General features: G+C 42.8%; 2 protein-coding genes across 2 annotated transcripts in view; one reads left to right on the plus strand and one right to left on the minus strand.

The window, feature by feature from the left end:
- The window catches only part of LOC134622284 (NACHT, LRR and PYD domains-containing protein 12-like), a 1,346,881-nt gene that overhangs the window by 329,599 nt on the left and 1,002,548 nt on the right, over window positions 1-14,734 (minus strand). The window lies entirely within an intron of this gene.
- Window positions 9,367-14,734, plus strand: part of LOC134624399 (uncharacterized) — a 342,378-nt gene continuing 337,010 nt past the window's right edge. Inside the window, exons 1-3 of the mRNA XM_065470000.1 lie at window positions 9,367-9,743; window positions 10,119-10,422; window positions 11,203-11,304. Coding sequence (XP_065326072.1) covers window positions 10,271-10,422; window positions 11,203-11,304 — 254 coding nt within the window. The 5' untranslated portion in view covers window positions 9,367-9,743; window positions 10,119-10,270. The remainder of the gene's footprint in view (window positions 9,744-10,118; window positions 10,423-11,202; window positions 11,305-14,734) is intronic.

The following is a 14,734-nucleotide window of genomic DNA, read 5'->3' on the forward strand; positions in this document are numbered from 1 at the left end:
ACAAACATCTGGAGCACAGACATCTGGAGCACAGACATCTGGAGCACAGACATCTGGAGCACAAACATCTGGAGCACAGACATCTGGAGCACAGACATCTGGAGCACAGACATCTGGAGCACAAACATCTGGAGCACAGACATCTGGAGCACAGACATCTGGAGCACAGACATCTGGAGCACAGACATCTGGAGCACAAACATCTGGAGCACAGACATCTGGAGCACAAACATCTGGAGCACAGACCTCTGGAGCACAGACATCTGGAGCACAAACATGTGGAGCACAGACATCTGGAGCACAAACATGTGGAGCACAAACATCTGGAGCACAGACATCTGGAGCAGCATGTCGATGCTGTTGGTTGAGATCCTGAAGACTGAAGTCCAGGCAGCTCCAGCAATGATCCACAGATGTGTTTTTATTCCATGTATGAATGTTGTTATTGACAGAGATGAAGTTTGTGTGTCGGTGATGCAGTGACTGTTGTTGTTACCTGTACAGGCTGGTTAGACTCTATGAAACAGATCATACAGATCTCTGCATGTTAGAAGAGACTATTAAAGGTCATGAATGAGACAAAGGCAGGGAGGCGTCCTTTACAGCTAAACAGCAGAGTGAGAGAACAGCCAGCACCTCTACATTTATCACATTATACACATTATATATGATACTGACAGGGATGATAAGAATTTAGTGATTGACTGTAGCTCTGCGCTAACAGTCACCACCATCGCTGAGCAGCATATCAAAGACATTTGTGAACATTAACTGCATGTTGTGGGTCAAATGTTTGTGCATGTTGGAGGCATTTCCTCTTTGTTGTGATCAGTGTTGGTCATTACTTAAAAAAGTTATTACACATATTACACAGAACACTTTAATTAAAAGTAATGGAGTATGTTACCTAATTACTCCGCATAACATTACTTTCATGTTACTGTGTAAAATGAACAGTGTCATAATGACCATCTAACAATATAAAGCTGAGGCTACAGCCCCACACACCAACACAGATCCTGATGAGGTCACGTGATCTTTCTCTGAGTGTTTATGAACACAAAGATGAAACAGCACAAAGACACTTCAAAGTGATTCAACTGTAGAAACATGAACAGGTAGAAACCTGCAGCCTGACTGCTCATCACTGTGTTACCTGTTCAAGTTCAGCAGCAGCAGCTCACTTTATCACGGTGCTGGTCTGGGGTCAGTGTTTACTCAGCTCTAAGGTCACTCTGGGTTCTTGGCGTTAGCTTAGCTTAGCGTTTGCGCTCTGTCAGGTGTCTCATCTTGTGTTAAATATTAATCACAGTGACAGTAAAGGAGGTAAAGGGCTGTGACGTCATCACGTACGCTGCGTCCTCTGTGGACTCACAAGTACGAACTACAAGTACACAAACACGAACGTAGCTCAGAGTGAGGACACACTCGGCCTCGTTGGTCCAGCTGTGAGTCCGTTACCGTGAACTATGGAGCGGCAGATTTGTGCTGAACTAAGCTGCACACAGCTGATGTTAGCCAGGAAAACATTACACACTGACTTTAATGGAGAGACCGGAAATACAAAAAACACACAGTTTGTTGTGTGAAGAAATCAAACATGAGCTGAACAAACAGTAAAGTTCCTAAAGACAAACTGTTAAAGGAGAAGCAAAGCAAACTTACAGTTTCTTCACACCAACAACAAGCTCCACTGCACGAAGTTCAGGAAGTGAAAGTAAACTTTGAGCCTAATGCGGCGTTTGAGGACAATCAGGGGCATTGAAACACTGTGTGCTGCGTTCAGGTGCACCTCAGAAACTCCAAACCTCTGTCAGGCTGTGATTTATTTCTGCTGGTTTTCCAGTTTGAAGCACAAACATCTGTCATCACTTTGTTCTTCTTCTTGCAGCGTTTGAATATTTCAGCACTGAACTGATGTTTATTTAAAGCTCATTTCAACCTGTTGAAGTCATGAATGAAAGTACAGACTGAGAGTGGATCACATGATGTTTAAGGTGTGTCATGTGACATGTTCAGTATTGTCACACATGTCTAGATTGTCCCTGATATCACAAGTGCTCAAACACTGATGATTATTTTTGAAGAATTATTACTGATGGTAGCAAAGTCTGAATGGAGCTCTCTGTCTGTGCTGATTTGTTGCCCTCTGGAGGTCAACACACAAACTGCATGATGTCACTGTAACCACCACGGACGATCTGATATCCTCATGTTGGCATTGTTCCCACATCATCATAATAAATGTTGTTCCAGGTTCAACATTGCAAGTGACCAATCACCTTCTTGTGATGTCATAAAAATACCTGCCTTAAAAAAACAAATGTTCTTCGAGAAACCGCCTTTTGTCCGCCGATCCAAAAATTTCAATTCCTATCAAGAAAGGAGCTCCTCCTCGGTCTGCAAACAGGCTCAGCAGCTCTGATCATTCATTGGAGTCAGCACAGAGTGTGGAGACATCTAGTGGTCGTGGAGAGTAGTGCGATCAAAGCTCTGCTGGTGAATGTAGTTACTGTAAGGTCTCTGATGGAGCTCTGTGATTGGTGGATAGTCCAAACTAAATCAAGTTATCAAGTTTCTTTGTCCTTTGATAAACCACGAAAGGACCGATCAGCTGATCAGCAGTCAGGACATCAGTGTCGTGACCAGTGATGGGAATAACGGCGTTACAAGTAACGGCGTTACTAACGGCGTTACTTTTTTCAGTAATGAGTAATCTAACTAATTACTATTCCTATCATTACAACGGCGTTACAGTTACTAACTAGAAAATGCGGTCCGTTACTATTTTTCAACAAACAGAAGGTTGAAGCTGTGTGTTCAGTTTACTGCATCTTATATCAGCTGCAGGAAGTAGCTGTAAGTAATCTGGACGCTACAGCTTTAAGCAGCTGCGCGCTCCCGTGGACGGTAATCACGAGCACGGCGTTTTTTCCTCAATAGTTTCGTCACGTTTACTGTCTAAGGGCAGCGCAGCAAGACCTCTCTGGAGGTGAACCTCAGCCTGAACCTGACCAACCTCCACCTGTCTGACAGCGCCACCTACACCTGCTCCGTCACATCATTTAGACTGAGAGATGTCCCACTGCAGGTCAAAGGTCAACATCAAACCAAAACCCTGCTGTAGACGATCACAATCACTCAAACTGAACTTTTAATATTGTCACAATAAGCATGCTTGCTTCACCATTTTAAATCTAAGCATATTCTTTAATTCATTACATTCAGTCAAAGGTCACCTGACAGTTTGTGTTTCTCTACAGAACCATTTCCATCCTGGGCCACAGCTCTGCTGGTTCTGCTGGTTCTCCTGGTTCTCCTGGTTCTTGTTCTCATCGTCTCTGGAGGTCTTTTATTTCATTTCTGGCACTATTTTAAGTCAGGTGAGTGTCTCCTACTACACTACCCATAATGCCGATGGTTAGCAGGTAGGGGAGGGTTTTGATGAGTGATTAAATCGATTCTAGCTTGGATAACGTCATATTGATTCATTAAAATCCTGAATCGATGTTTAAATATAAATGTATTTTAGCTGAAACGCCTGAATCTCAGGTTAAAGCTCCCACAGTTTCAACAACCATCAAACAGCTGAAACAGTAACTGAGAGCAGGAACACGGATTCTGCACAAAGACGCATCAGGATCAGTTTCCATCTAAAAATCTCTGTTTTCTGCATTATTGGCTTGTTGTTACCCACCAGTCTGCCGTTGTTGACAGCGCTGTCGGCCGCTGGGTTTGTTGTTGTTTTTGACTTAGTCTCATTTCTGCTGTTCAAACCTGAACAAACTTTGTAAAATGATGCAAAACTGCAAAACTCTCAGCTGTGTCTGTAATCAAACCTCTGTAACTTTGCTTCACTTCATCAGGTCATGTTCACATGTGTTTTTGTTCTACTGCAGAATATTTTTAAGGTCATCTGCTATAAAAAGCCAGAACAGGAAAATCTGCTTCATGTTCTTCTGTTTTATCCTCAGTGACTTTGACACAAAGGCCTCTGCTGTGATGCTCACACCTCTGATGACGTCTCACAGTGTCAGCTTTCTTTTATAGATATAAAAATATGGAAATGAATGATAATATTTCTGACTGTCTGAGGCAAACTGATTCAAAGTGAATGGATTGTAGAAATGAGTGAGGACACCCAGCCCTGTTAGCAGGTGTCCTCTGGTGGCTCCTTGACTGTCACACAATCATGTGCTGACAGGAAATGTTGCAGCAGCTTCAGTAAATGTTCCTCCCTGAGTTGTGCTCAGTCATGTGGTGGAGAGCTTCAGATGTTCAGAGCAGGAGAGCTCCAACAAGACCAGGACTGTGTATTTTCCACCATCTGCTGCCATCACAGTATAACTGCTTACTGTTAGTAGTGCAGTGTCAGTGGATGCATTTGACCAAAACCAGAGTGGAAACGGTCACAGATGTGGTGTTTCTTCAGCAGGCTGTGAGGTGGGCAGCAAGCGGCTTCTCAACAAGCTTTGACCTGAAAGAGAAACTGATCTATAATGTTGATGTAATGTTGGATCTAAGCTGGGTTTGCTGAGCTTTGCTTCCACAACGGCATGTTTGAAAAAGCTGGAACACTCCAGTCTGAAGAAAAGCGTTAAAAGGTTTACAAGGCAAAAAGCTTTGTGGGGAGAATCTCTGAGGGAGCTGAAGACGGCTGATTCTCATCAAATGTCACAGGTGTAAAAGTAGAGCAGCAGTGAGCTATACAACAAGAACGCTCTGGGGAGGTTTGTCATTGATTTCTTTGGTCTACAGAAAATCAGACTTTTGTTGCTGTCTGCTTTAGAGCCACATTTATAGGTGAGGCAGCTCGAGACGCAACAGCTGATTGTGTCAAACAAAACTTTGAATTTCTCCCATTTTCTGATCTGAGTTTTGTTTCTGAAGTTTCAAACAGACTCATTTATCCAATGTCCTCAAGTGAAGGTCAACAAAGACGCAGTTGTGGTCACTCAAAGCTACATCCTCCGCAGACACGTTGCTGATGCTGAGGCCCAAAGAAAGGAAGCGTGTGAGACATGGCCGACTGTGGAGGCTCAGTCTGTCTGTTCTTCTTCATCCAACATGTCTGCAGCACTTTACAGGACGCTGCAGAGTAGTTACCAAAGAACGAGTCAGGAACACATCAGGAACAAACTGAGACACACAAGTTTTACAGAGACCCAACGAAGATGAAGAGAAAGCTGCTGTAACCTGGAGACCTCAGTCTGACCCTGAAATACCCCACAGATGGAGACACAAACACCTCCACCTGCACCGTCTGCAGCAGGGAGGGAAACATCCTGCTGAAGAAACAAGTGCTGCTCACTGTCAGGGCTCAGTGCTGTAGATGCAGGTCAGAGGTCATGGTGGGACCAGTTTACTCCATTGAATCCATTCAGCCTGTGGCTGATAATGTTTCTAATAATGACAAACTGGAAACACAACTTTACGATTGTTTCTTGCGTCGCACAAAAGGCGAGCAGGAGGAAAAGAAATGCGCACAAGCCAGCATAGTGGGAGGCGATGCAATCCACAGCAGGGCAGGGGTGTCCCTCTGCCTGCATCTGGCGGTGCTACGACGGAGGCCGTGTTCAGGTGTGGAGTGGGGCGGGACTGTGACGCTGTCAGGAGGAGACATGTCTGCGACAGGAGCCCCGCCCCCTTGTTCGTGGTTTCCATCCCGGAAGAGAAATTCCTCTCCTGTCTCAGATAAGGAACATTTGCCCGCGTGTCAAAACTGAGAGCAAACAAAAGAATGACTAAAATGCGTCATTGTTTTCAAAGGGCTCAGTTTTTGCAGTCCAGATTGCAACATGAAAACTGCCTTTTCAAAAAGCTCAGTTTTCCTTGACTAAAAACGCCGTCTCAGTGTGGAGGCCAAAACGGAGAGAAAAAGAAGCTTTTAGAAGGAAAACGTATCAGTGTGGACGTGGCCTCCGTCCTCTGCTCTGATCGGCTTCAGCTTTCTCTACACCTCTGAAACCTGCTGCTGTCTGTACACCTCACGCTCTGTTTGCTGTTCTCTCAGAGTGTCAGGTGGAGGAGGGGGCGGAGTCTGTCCGGCTGCCTGAGGACACTCAGGTGGAGTGGTGGCACCGTCCTGAGAAGCCTGACAAACAGGAGCAGCATCACAGAGTGAAAGAAAGACGAGCGTGTGAAAAGCGGACAGTTCAGCCTGACCCTTAAACGCCCCACAGACAGATACAGCTGTGTGGCCTGGAGCCAGGGAAACATCATGGATGGAGAATCGTGCTGCTCACAGTTACAGCTGTTTGTTCACTTTCACTTGGTTCTCTCTGCTTTCACTTATTATTTTATTGTGTTTCTGTGTGAAGCTGTCGTGTCTCCTCTGCAGGGACGCTTCAGGTCCAGGATCAAACATCAGGAACAGAAGCAGCTCCATTGATCCGACTCCTCTGATGGCTGATCAATCAGTTTGATCTGTTTGATTATTGATCAGTGATGTCAGACTGGAGTCAGTGTGATGTATGAAATATATCTTAAACTATCATAAACATGTTTTATCATATAACTCATTTTTCTACATTTTCTTCTACAGGTCAGTTTATGTCAGTATGTCCATGAAGGTTCTCCATCATTCAGGTCATCGTAGTCGAAGGAGCTTGGAAAGAAAAGCGTCTGGACTTCTTTAAGTTGCTTGAAGACGTTTCACCTTCATCTGAGAAGCTTCTTCAGTTCTAGGGCTTAAATCTGGGACTCTTCAAATGGTGAAGAGTCCCAGATTTAACCCTGTTGGAGTGTCCCCCTAAGGTCCCTTCCCAGACGCCTTAATGCCCACTCACATCCTGGGCCATTCGACCTCAGGAAATCACATGATAGGGTGAGAGACAAGCTTGTAGACAAACAGCTTTTTACAGTATAATTACCTGTTTGGGTCCAGTGAGTGTCAATGACAGGACATCCTCACCTGGTGGTGAGTGAGAGAAACCACAGCAGAGACCTCTGTGTTTAAGAAATGGATGGTTATGGTCGCTGATGCTCTCAGCTGGCTCAGTTTTCACACCAGCACACAGAGTGCACAAGCTCCCACTGTGGAGTAGACACTACAGGGACTACATCTGAACGCCTGTGGAGCTGGTCACACAGACTGTGTAGTTACAGGAAGCTGCCAGCAGGTGGCAGCACATCAAGTTAGGTAAGATACATCCTAAACCGAATAGGAACAGACTGCAGTACACTGCATCAGTGTGCTCTAAAATCATTGGACTGCCTGTCAGAACTCTGGCACAGGTTTTCAGCCAACAGGCCCTTAGACAGGCAGCCAAATTCATCTATGACCCCTCTCACTTTCTTCACCCTGCATTTCAATGGCTCCCCTCTGGGCGACACCTCTGCTGCATTTCCTGCAGGACTGAGAGGAGGAGCGCCACCTTTGTCCCCAAAACCACTCTGCTTTTTAACTCCAGCAGATAAGAACATTTCCCACACCCATAGACATAAACTACACTCTTTTTATACTGCCGACACTTTATTCACTTTTAGTCACTTACAGTTATTTATTCACCTCTCAGTCACTTTAATTTTTAGAACTGTGTAATTTTAAAACTGTATATACTGTATATTCTGTGTATTTATTATTTCACTTCTATTGCCTGTTCTTATTGTCCTTATCTTCAACGTATGGTACTCGGTTGTTTGTTAATTACCCCTTGGGGATAAATAACATCTTCTGATTCTGATAATCAGTGTTTGAGCAGTTATGATATCAGGGACAATCTAGAAATGTGTGAAAATACTGAACATGTCACATGACACACCTTAAACATCATGTGATCCACTCTAAGTCTGCACTTTCATTCATGACTTCAATAGGTTGAAATGAGCTTCGAAGAAACATCAGTTTAGTGCTGAAATATTAAAATGTTGCAGGAAGAAGAACAATAAAGTGATAAAAGACGTTTGTGTTTCAAACAGGAAAACCAGCAGAAATAAATCATCTCTGGACAACCTGACAGAGATTTGGGAGTTTCCGAGTCTCTGATGTTCGTGATTGTAAACGTGTCCTCAAACGCCTCTCTGACTACTTCCTTCCTGCTCAAAGTTCCTCTTTTCTGAAACTGGTGTTTGTGACTGATGCTGATCGTCTCCGTGTGAATCTTCGTGTTAAGGTAATATTAGCAGCGTGTAATGTTTTCCTGGCTAACATCAGCTGTGTGCAGCTTACCTCCAGCACAAATCTGTTCTTCCATAGTTCATGGTAACGGACTCACGAGGCTGACCATTAACCACTCTCCTGCTATTTTGTCTGTGTGCGCGGATGTGTAAATTATTATTACTACTTTACATCATTGATAGCCTATTTGTAAATTTGTCTGTTCATGGTTTAGTTTTTTTCAAACTCTGTAGTTGGACAGTTTTATTTTTGGAAATTTCTTGCTGGAGGTTTCTATAGAGGTTTTGTACTTGACACTCGCCATTTTGGACGTGATAAGTACAGGATGGGCCATTTACATGGATACACCGTAATAACATGGGAATGGTTGGTAATATTAACCCTTTAAGTCCTACCATAGAACCAAATTCGCCAGAGCTCATATTATATTTTTACATGCTGTGGAGCCATTTTTGGGAGCATTTCAAGTTGTTATTCATCAATACAACCATTATAGCCCAGATTTTAATAATATGTCTTCATTAAGTCCATAGTAATTACATAAATTGCAAAAAAGTGCAATAAACTACAAATAAATTGAAAATCGTTTTTGTTTTTTTAACATATATTTCTAGTTAGAGAAATTTAAGAGGCTTATCCCTCAAAACTGTAATTACAAAACAGTTGCACAAACTAGTTTCCCAAATTTATTTTAAGTGTCTTCATAGTTTTATTTTTGAAATACACCAATTTTTATATACTGCAGGAAAAACAAAAATAAATATTATAATGCAAATTTGCAAAAAAACAGCATATGCATCAAAATAAAGTATTTCCAGCAGTGCAATATGAGTCCTAATCATCCCAGAAACGACACAGAAAGTCATAAAGTCAAACATAACTTTAACACCAGTATAGGCTCATGAGGTGCCAATTGTAAAAAACTACATTTCCGCAAAATGACGTCACTTCCGGTTTCGGCCAGGTCATGGCGGACATGCGATAGTTCACGCTGATGGACGTAGGAAGTGTTACAAACAGCTGATCGGATTGGCAAAGCGTGTTTCTGGAATATTATGTTTTTGTTGCTGCAAGTGGTTTTTATGCAGTTTTTGCAAAGCTATATGTGGAAGAAAACTGTGACTTAGGACAAGCTGATGGCATAAGATGTAAGTACAACTCGTCTGGTTTCATATGCAAAAAAAATTATTGCGCTAGCTTACGTGGTTGCAGAGCTACCGGGATTTATAAATAGTTACGCAAAATGGAGCGTGCCCGCTCCGACCACCTTTAAAGGGTTAAAGTCCTGTTTGTGGCACATTAGTATATGTGAGGGGGCAAAAACATCAAGAGGTGGCCATTTAGAAGTTGGCCATCTTGGATACAACTTTTCTTTTTTCAATAGGAAGAGGGCCATGTGACACATCAAACTTATTGGTAATGTCACAAGAAAAACAAACTTTATCAAAGTAGATGTCTTTCTGAAAGCGCTGTAACTAAGTTTAAGAATATAATCCACCCATTGTTATCATCTTCAATGCCCTGTACCAACATAGAGTAGAGCACCTACCTGAATCCTGCCTCCTTTCAGGAAGCAGCTCACCTGTGTGTCCGTGTCCAGGTCTGAGGTCTGTGTGAAGAAACTGTAAGTTTGCTTTGTTTCCTCCTTTAACAGTTTGTCTTTAGGAACTTTACTGTTTGTTCAGCTTGTGTTCGAATTCTTCACACAACAAACTGTGTGTGTTTGTATTTCAACAAAACCGTCGTCTCTTCATCAGAGTCACAAACAGCACTACGCTGCTGTTTCCTGTCTGTTCCTAAAAAAATAAAATAACTCTAATGTCTCTGACTGTAAATATAGATGATTGATGAAACCGAATATGTTCACACTGCTGTCTGACTGCATTGAGCTGACACTGAGATGAAGCAGGAAAGAAGCAGCTGATATTTGGACAGCACACATGATGGAAAGGAGGATTTCAGTTGATGTGCACATGAATGATTTGTGTTTCCTCTGCAGGTGAAGGTAGAAAGTGTGTGTGAGCTGAATTGAGCAGCATGGATCAGTGTGAGGACAGAGAGGAGGGAGTCCCTCCCTCTAAAAGCACTCTGTGTGGGGAACATGAGAGCCAGACCAAAGCTCAGAGGTGAGATGACCATCTCTAACTGTCCATGACTCTTCTCCATGTCACAGCTCAGCACTCACATCACTGCTCCATCATTATTCACAGGAACCCACCTGGACCTCCACCCAGCTCTGTGTCCTTACAGAGTGACTGGTCTGCAGATCGCCCCATTAATTTTAAAGTCTCTGCTGCAGAGAGGTGAGCTGTTAGTAAGATGAACTGGTTGATTTAAATGATTTTGATGTTTCCTGGTTTCTAAAATGCATCTCTTTAGGAGAGCAGTGTCTCAAAGGACACACAGGCTCCTTTTATCTGGTTTTAAGACATTTGGACACAATTGGCTGTTTTTAACTATTTACTTTAATCACAGGTTTAAATTTAGACCTCACACATCTGGATCCCAAACTATGATAGAAACAGCTGCTAGCAGTGGGTAGTTTGACTTTAGCCCGGTTGCTAAGCTAACAGAAAAAGCGTGTCAGCTGTGCTCTGTGAGGATGATACGCTGCTGTAGAAAGCAAACAAAGGTTTGTGCAGCTCCTCTTCAGAAAAGTGTTCAGAGAGCATCTGCTTTATTAGACAAAGGCTCGTCGTGTGAGCCCAGATGTGTCTGTAATAGCTGGATGAAGGAGAACCATCACAGTCACGTCTCCATCCCACCTTTATTAATGAACTTCCTGTTGCTTGCAGATGACAGGAACACAAAGTGTTTGTGCCACTTGATGCTGCAGGATTTGTTAACATGTCCATGATGGTAACATCTCCTCGTCTATATGCGAACACATGAACGGTCCTAACAGCAGCTATCACAGCCACACAGGCAGACTGTTTCCCACTGTTGCATTCAGGGACATTTGTTTTCCTGTAAAAAGCTGAACTCTAATCTAAGAGGACTGTTACTGACAGGAAACAGCTGCATTATCTGCAGTCTGTGTGATCACAGCTGCTTCAATGACTTTATCATGTTTGTTTCTACAGAGGTCAGAGGTCACAGTCTGCAGGGTCCAGCTGTCTGTTTGTGAGGAGTGACTGGTCCAAAGATGATCCTCCAGACTTCAGTTGTGAACCTGGACCAACAAGGTCAGAGAACTGTGATGAGCTCCTTTACCTGTTTGTCTTTTCCTGTATAAATTTGACCAAAGACTCATTAAAAAGAAAACAAACAGATAAAAATCTTAGACCTTGTCCTGTAGCGCTGTGTGGCAGGCAGGATTGGACCCAAACACAACAGGATGAAGTCAAAGAGGCAGCTTTATTTCAGCTGTGAACATGCAAACACTAGAAATAAGAAAACATAACTGTAAGTTTGCAGTGAATGAAGCCTCAGCTCGACACTCCACTTTGTCCCTCTTTTTCTTCTCCAAACATCCACAACACAGACTTACGGTGTGTTCACACCTAACGCGATGGACGCGAACAAAACGCCCCAAACGCCCCTAATTTGACGCGTGCACATTCGCGCCTCAACGCTTGTCCAAGAAAAATCCATAGCGCGTCAAAATATCATATTTTGATGCGCGTGAACCGGAAATGTGGGAGGAATGTGGGAGGAAGTTGTGCCAGACGGTATCTTTGCAAGATGGCAGCTGTCGAGCTAGCGCTTGAAGAGAGAGTCTCCCTTCTCTATTTACTGTGGAGAGCAGAGCAGCGGCGTAAAAGACGTCCTCGCCGTACCTGGGTCCATCAGCTCCTCCAGAGGCGTGAGCAGTTTGGTGAGTTTCACCACTTGGAGCTGCGCCTGGATGACGGCCGATTCCAGCGATATCACTGTCTTTCACTTGCCCAGTTTGAGGACCTGCTGTCCCTCGTCGGTCCAAGCATCGCCCGCCTAGACACCAATTACAGGCGCTCAATCCCACCTGCAGAGCGCCTGTCCATCTGCCTGAGGTTAGTAAAAGTGTTTAATACGGTAGTCCTTTATTGATACCTGTGCTAATATGCTAAACCATCCATTTATACACTGCTAACATGGATGTGCTATGCTAACAGTGAATGCCGTCGGTGTTTACTGATAGCAAACTGTGGTATGGAGACGACTGTTTATAATATTTCTAGTGATACTCGAAAGGTCTCATCAAGTCCCGATTTAATTCGATTTATGCTGTTATCAGTGTTTGCAATGATAGCATGGCTGTGGTGTCTATCAGTGTATGCTCTCGGTGTTTGCTGATATCAAACTGTAGCATTAGGACCACTGAGTTAACCTTTGTAGCGATACTCACTCCTTTTTATTTAGACCTGGTTTAATTCTGGTATAGTGGAATATTTGTGTATAATCCTTGCGGCTGTCAGACTCTATAACAGGGGTCACCAGCCTTTCTTAAAACAGAGTTAGATAAAACTGAACAGTTTGGTTCATCTTTAGTTACATGGTCCTATCTTGATAAGCTATGTCTTATCACAGATTAATTTTTCAAAAATATTAATGATTTAAGCAAGGAAAGGGCTACATGTCAACATACAACTCTTTATTTCTATTAATGTCTTACTTCATTCCTACCTGACTGACATGATGAGGAATTATGAGTGATTGGCTCACTGTAGTGGTAAAAGTTGCTACCAATCAAATTATGATATGTTAAAGTTAAAACAAAACACAACTGTTTTAGATATGATCTAATATACATTTTGTATTTATCCTTAAAATTACAAAATGTTTTATGTAAGATTTATGTTTTGTGATTTAAATCTGACATCACAAAAGTGTTTTGGAATTTGAATATTGTATTTTGTAACTGCAGTACACATAATACTAATTTTGAACAATTTTGTCCAGGTTCCTTGCCACCGGGGACTCCTTCAGGACCATCGCGTTCAGTTTCAGAGTCGGTGTGTCCACGGTGTGCCAGATCACCCCCCAGGTAGCGACGGCCATCTGGGACTGTCTAGTGGACGACTTCATGGCTCTGCCTTCACCTGGAGACTGGCGGTCCATCACAGAGGGATTCCAGGAGCGCTGGAACTTCCCTCTCTGCTGTGAGCTCTGGATGGGAAGCACGTCCAGACAAAGGCCCCCCATATATCATATAGGAGACACACAGATTGATATACACTAAATATTTATTTCATTTCTTTTTTTGTGATGCCCGAATTTATGCACCTGCTTGATTTTGTTTAAACAATTATTGCACACTTTCTGTAAATCCAGTAAACTTCTTTTCATTTCTCAAATATCAATGTGCGTGTCTCCTATATGATATATTTAACTGACATTTTTTATTGTAACAACCAACGATTTATACAGGAAAATAATGGCTATTAACAATGTTGCCCAAACTTTTGCATCCCACTGTATTAGTATATTTTGTCATAATATGAAATAAATTCTACATGTGTCAAGTCGTATGCCAACATTTGCTGTGTAGTAGAACTGAGACATTAGTCATTATAAACATTTATTTGAAATAATATTAAAATTCTCACACAGAAAAACATTAAACATAAATATATAGAATATAAGTATTTACAGAGAGACAGGAATAAAAAGGACCCAGCTGCTCTCCAGAGCAGGAACAAGGCTGAGGAGGAAATGCTCCATTGGAGACTGGCATGGCCTCTTCAGGGACACTAGGATGGCCAGCTCCACCGCCGATGGACGGCCCTCGGACCAGTCCCTCATCTGCCTTGGAGCCGTCCTCCTCTGTGGGCCTGTAAAACAGCACAAAACACAAAGAAATGAGAAGGCTGCTACTAGATTTTAATTTCAACATTGAAAAAAAACAGGATATAATCAGATTGGTTGTAGATATTTAGTAAAGGTGATCACAAGGCAATCCCACCGAGTAAAAAGGTATCAGTGCTTGCTGTACATACCTGTGGTGCAGCAGCAGGAGCTCAGGGAGCATGGAGAAGCAACAGGGGATGCTCTGCTGCAGAATCAGTTGGCTCTATCAATACAATATTAAATGTTAACATGTTGAATATAATCAGAGAAAGTATATACAGTGGTCCCTCATTTATTGCAGCAGGGGTTCTCAGAATAACTAGCCCCTGGTCACGCACTTTATACACTTTTTTCACACATACATGAGCATTACTCACAGTTCTCACAATTGATTCTCAAAGTGCAAACCTTTGTAGATTGCAAAACGTAAAAGTATTATTATGCCGCGGTTTGTCTTCATCTGCCTGCCACTTTCGTGCGCCTTTTTCCCTCGCGGGGCAGGTGTCTATTTCCGAATGAAGGTCATAGTTATGGGTGTTTTTGTGCTGTTTTATCTATTGGACGTGATGGTTATCAAAACCAAACATGATAAATTTGGCAAGCGCAAGAGACACGACACGGAGGAGATTTGTCAATCAGGCTGCAGAATGCAATGCTGTATTGTGCAAAAAAAAGAAAAGAAAAAGAAAATCAGCGAAAAAGCAAAGCAGTGATGGATGAACAGCGGAACCACTGTGTGCTGTTTATTAATAAACAAAATATATTCCTATATGACAGCATGCATAAAAGCAGAACGGTATTTGTACATCGGTGGGAAAATAGCGGTGTCTTGCTAGCTTTTGTGCG

Source organism: Pelmatolapia mariae, linkage group LG3_W (assembly GCF_036321145.2).
Source record: "Pelmatolapia mariae isolate MD_Pm_ZW linkage group LG3_W, Pm_UMD_F_2, whole genome shotgun sequence".
NCBI classification, from domain to species: Eukaryota; Metazoa; Chordata; class Actinopteri; order Cichliformes; family Cichlidae; genus Pelmatolapia; species Pelmatolapia mariae.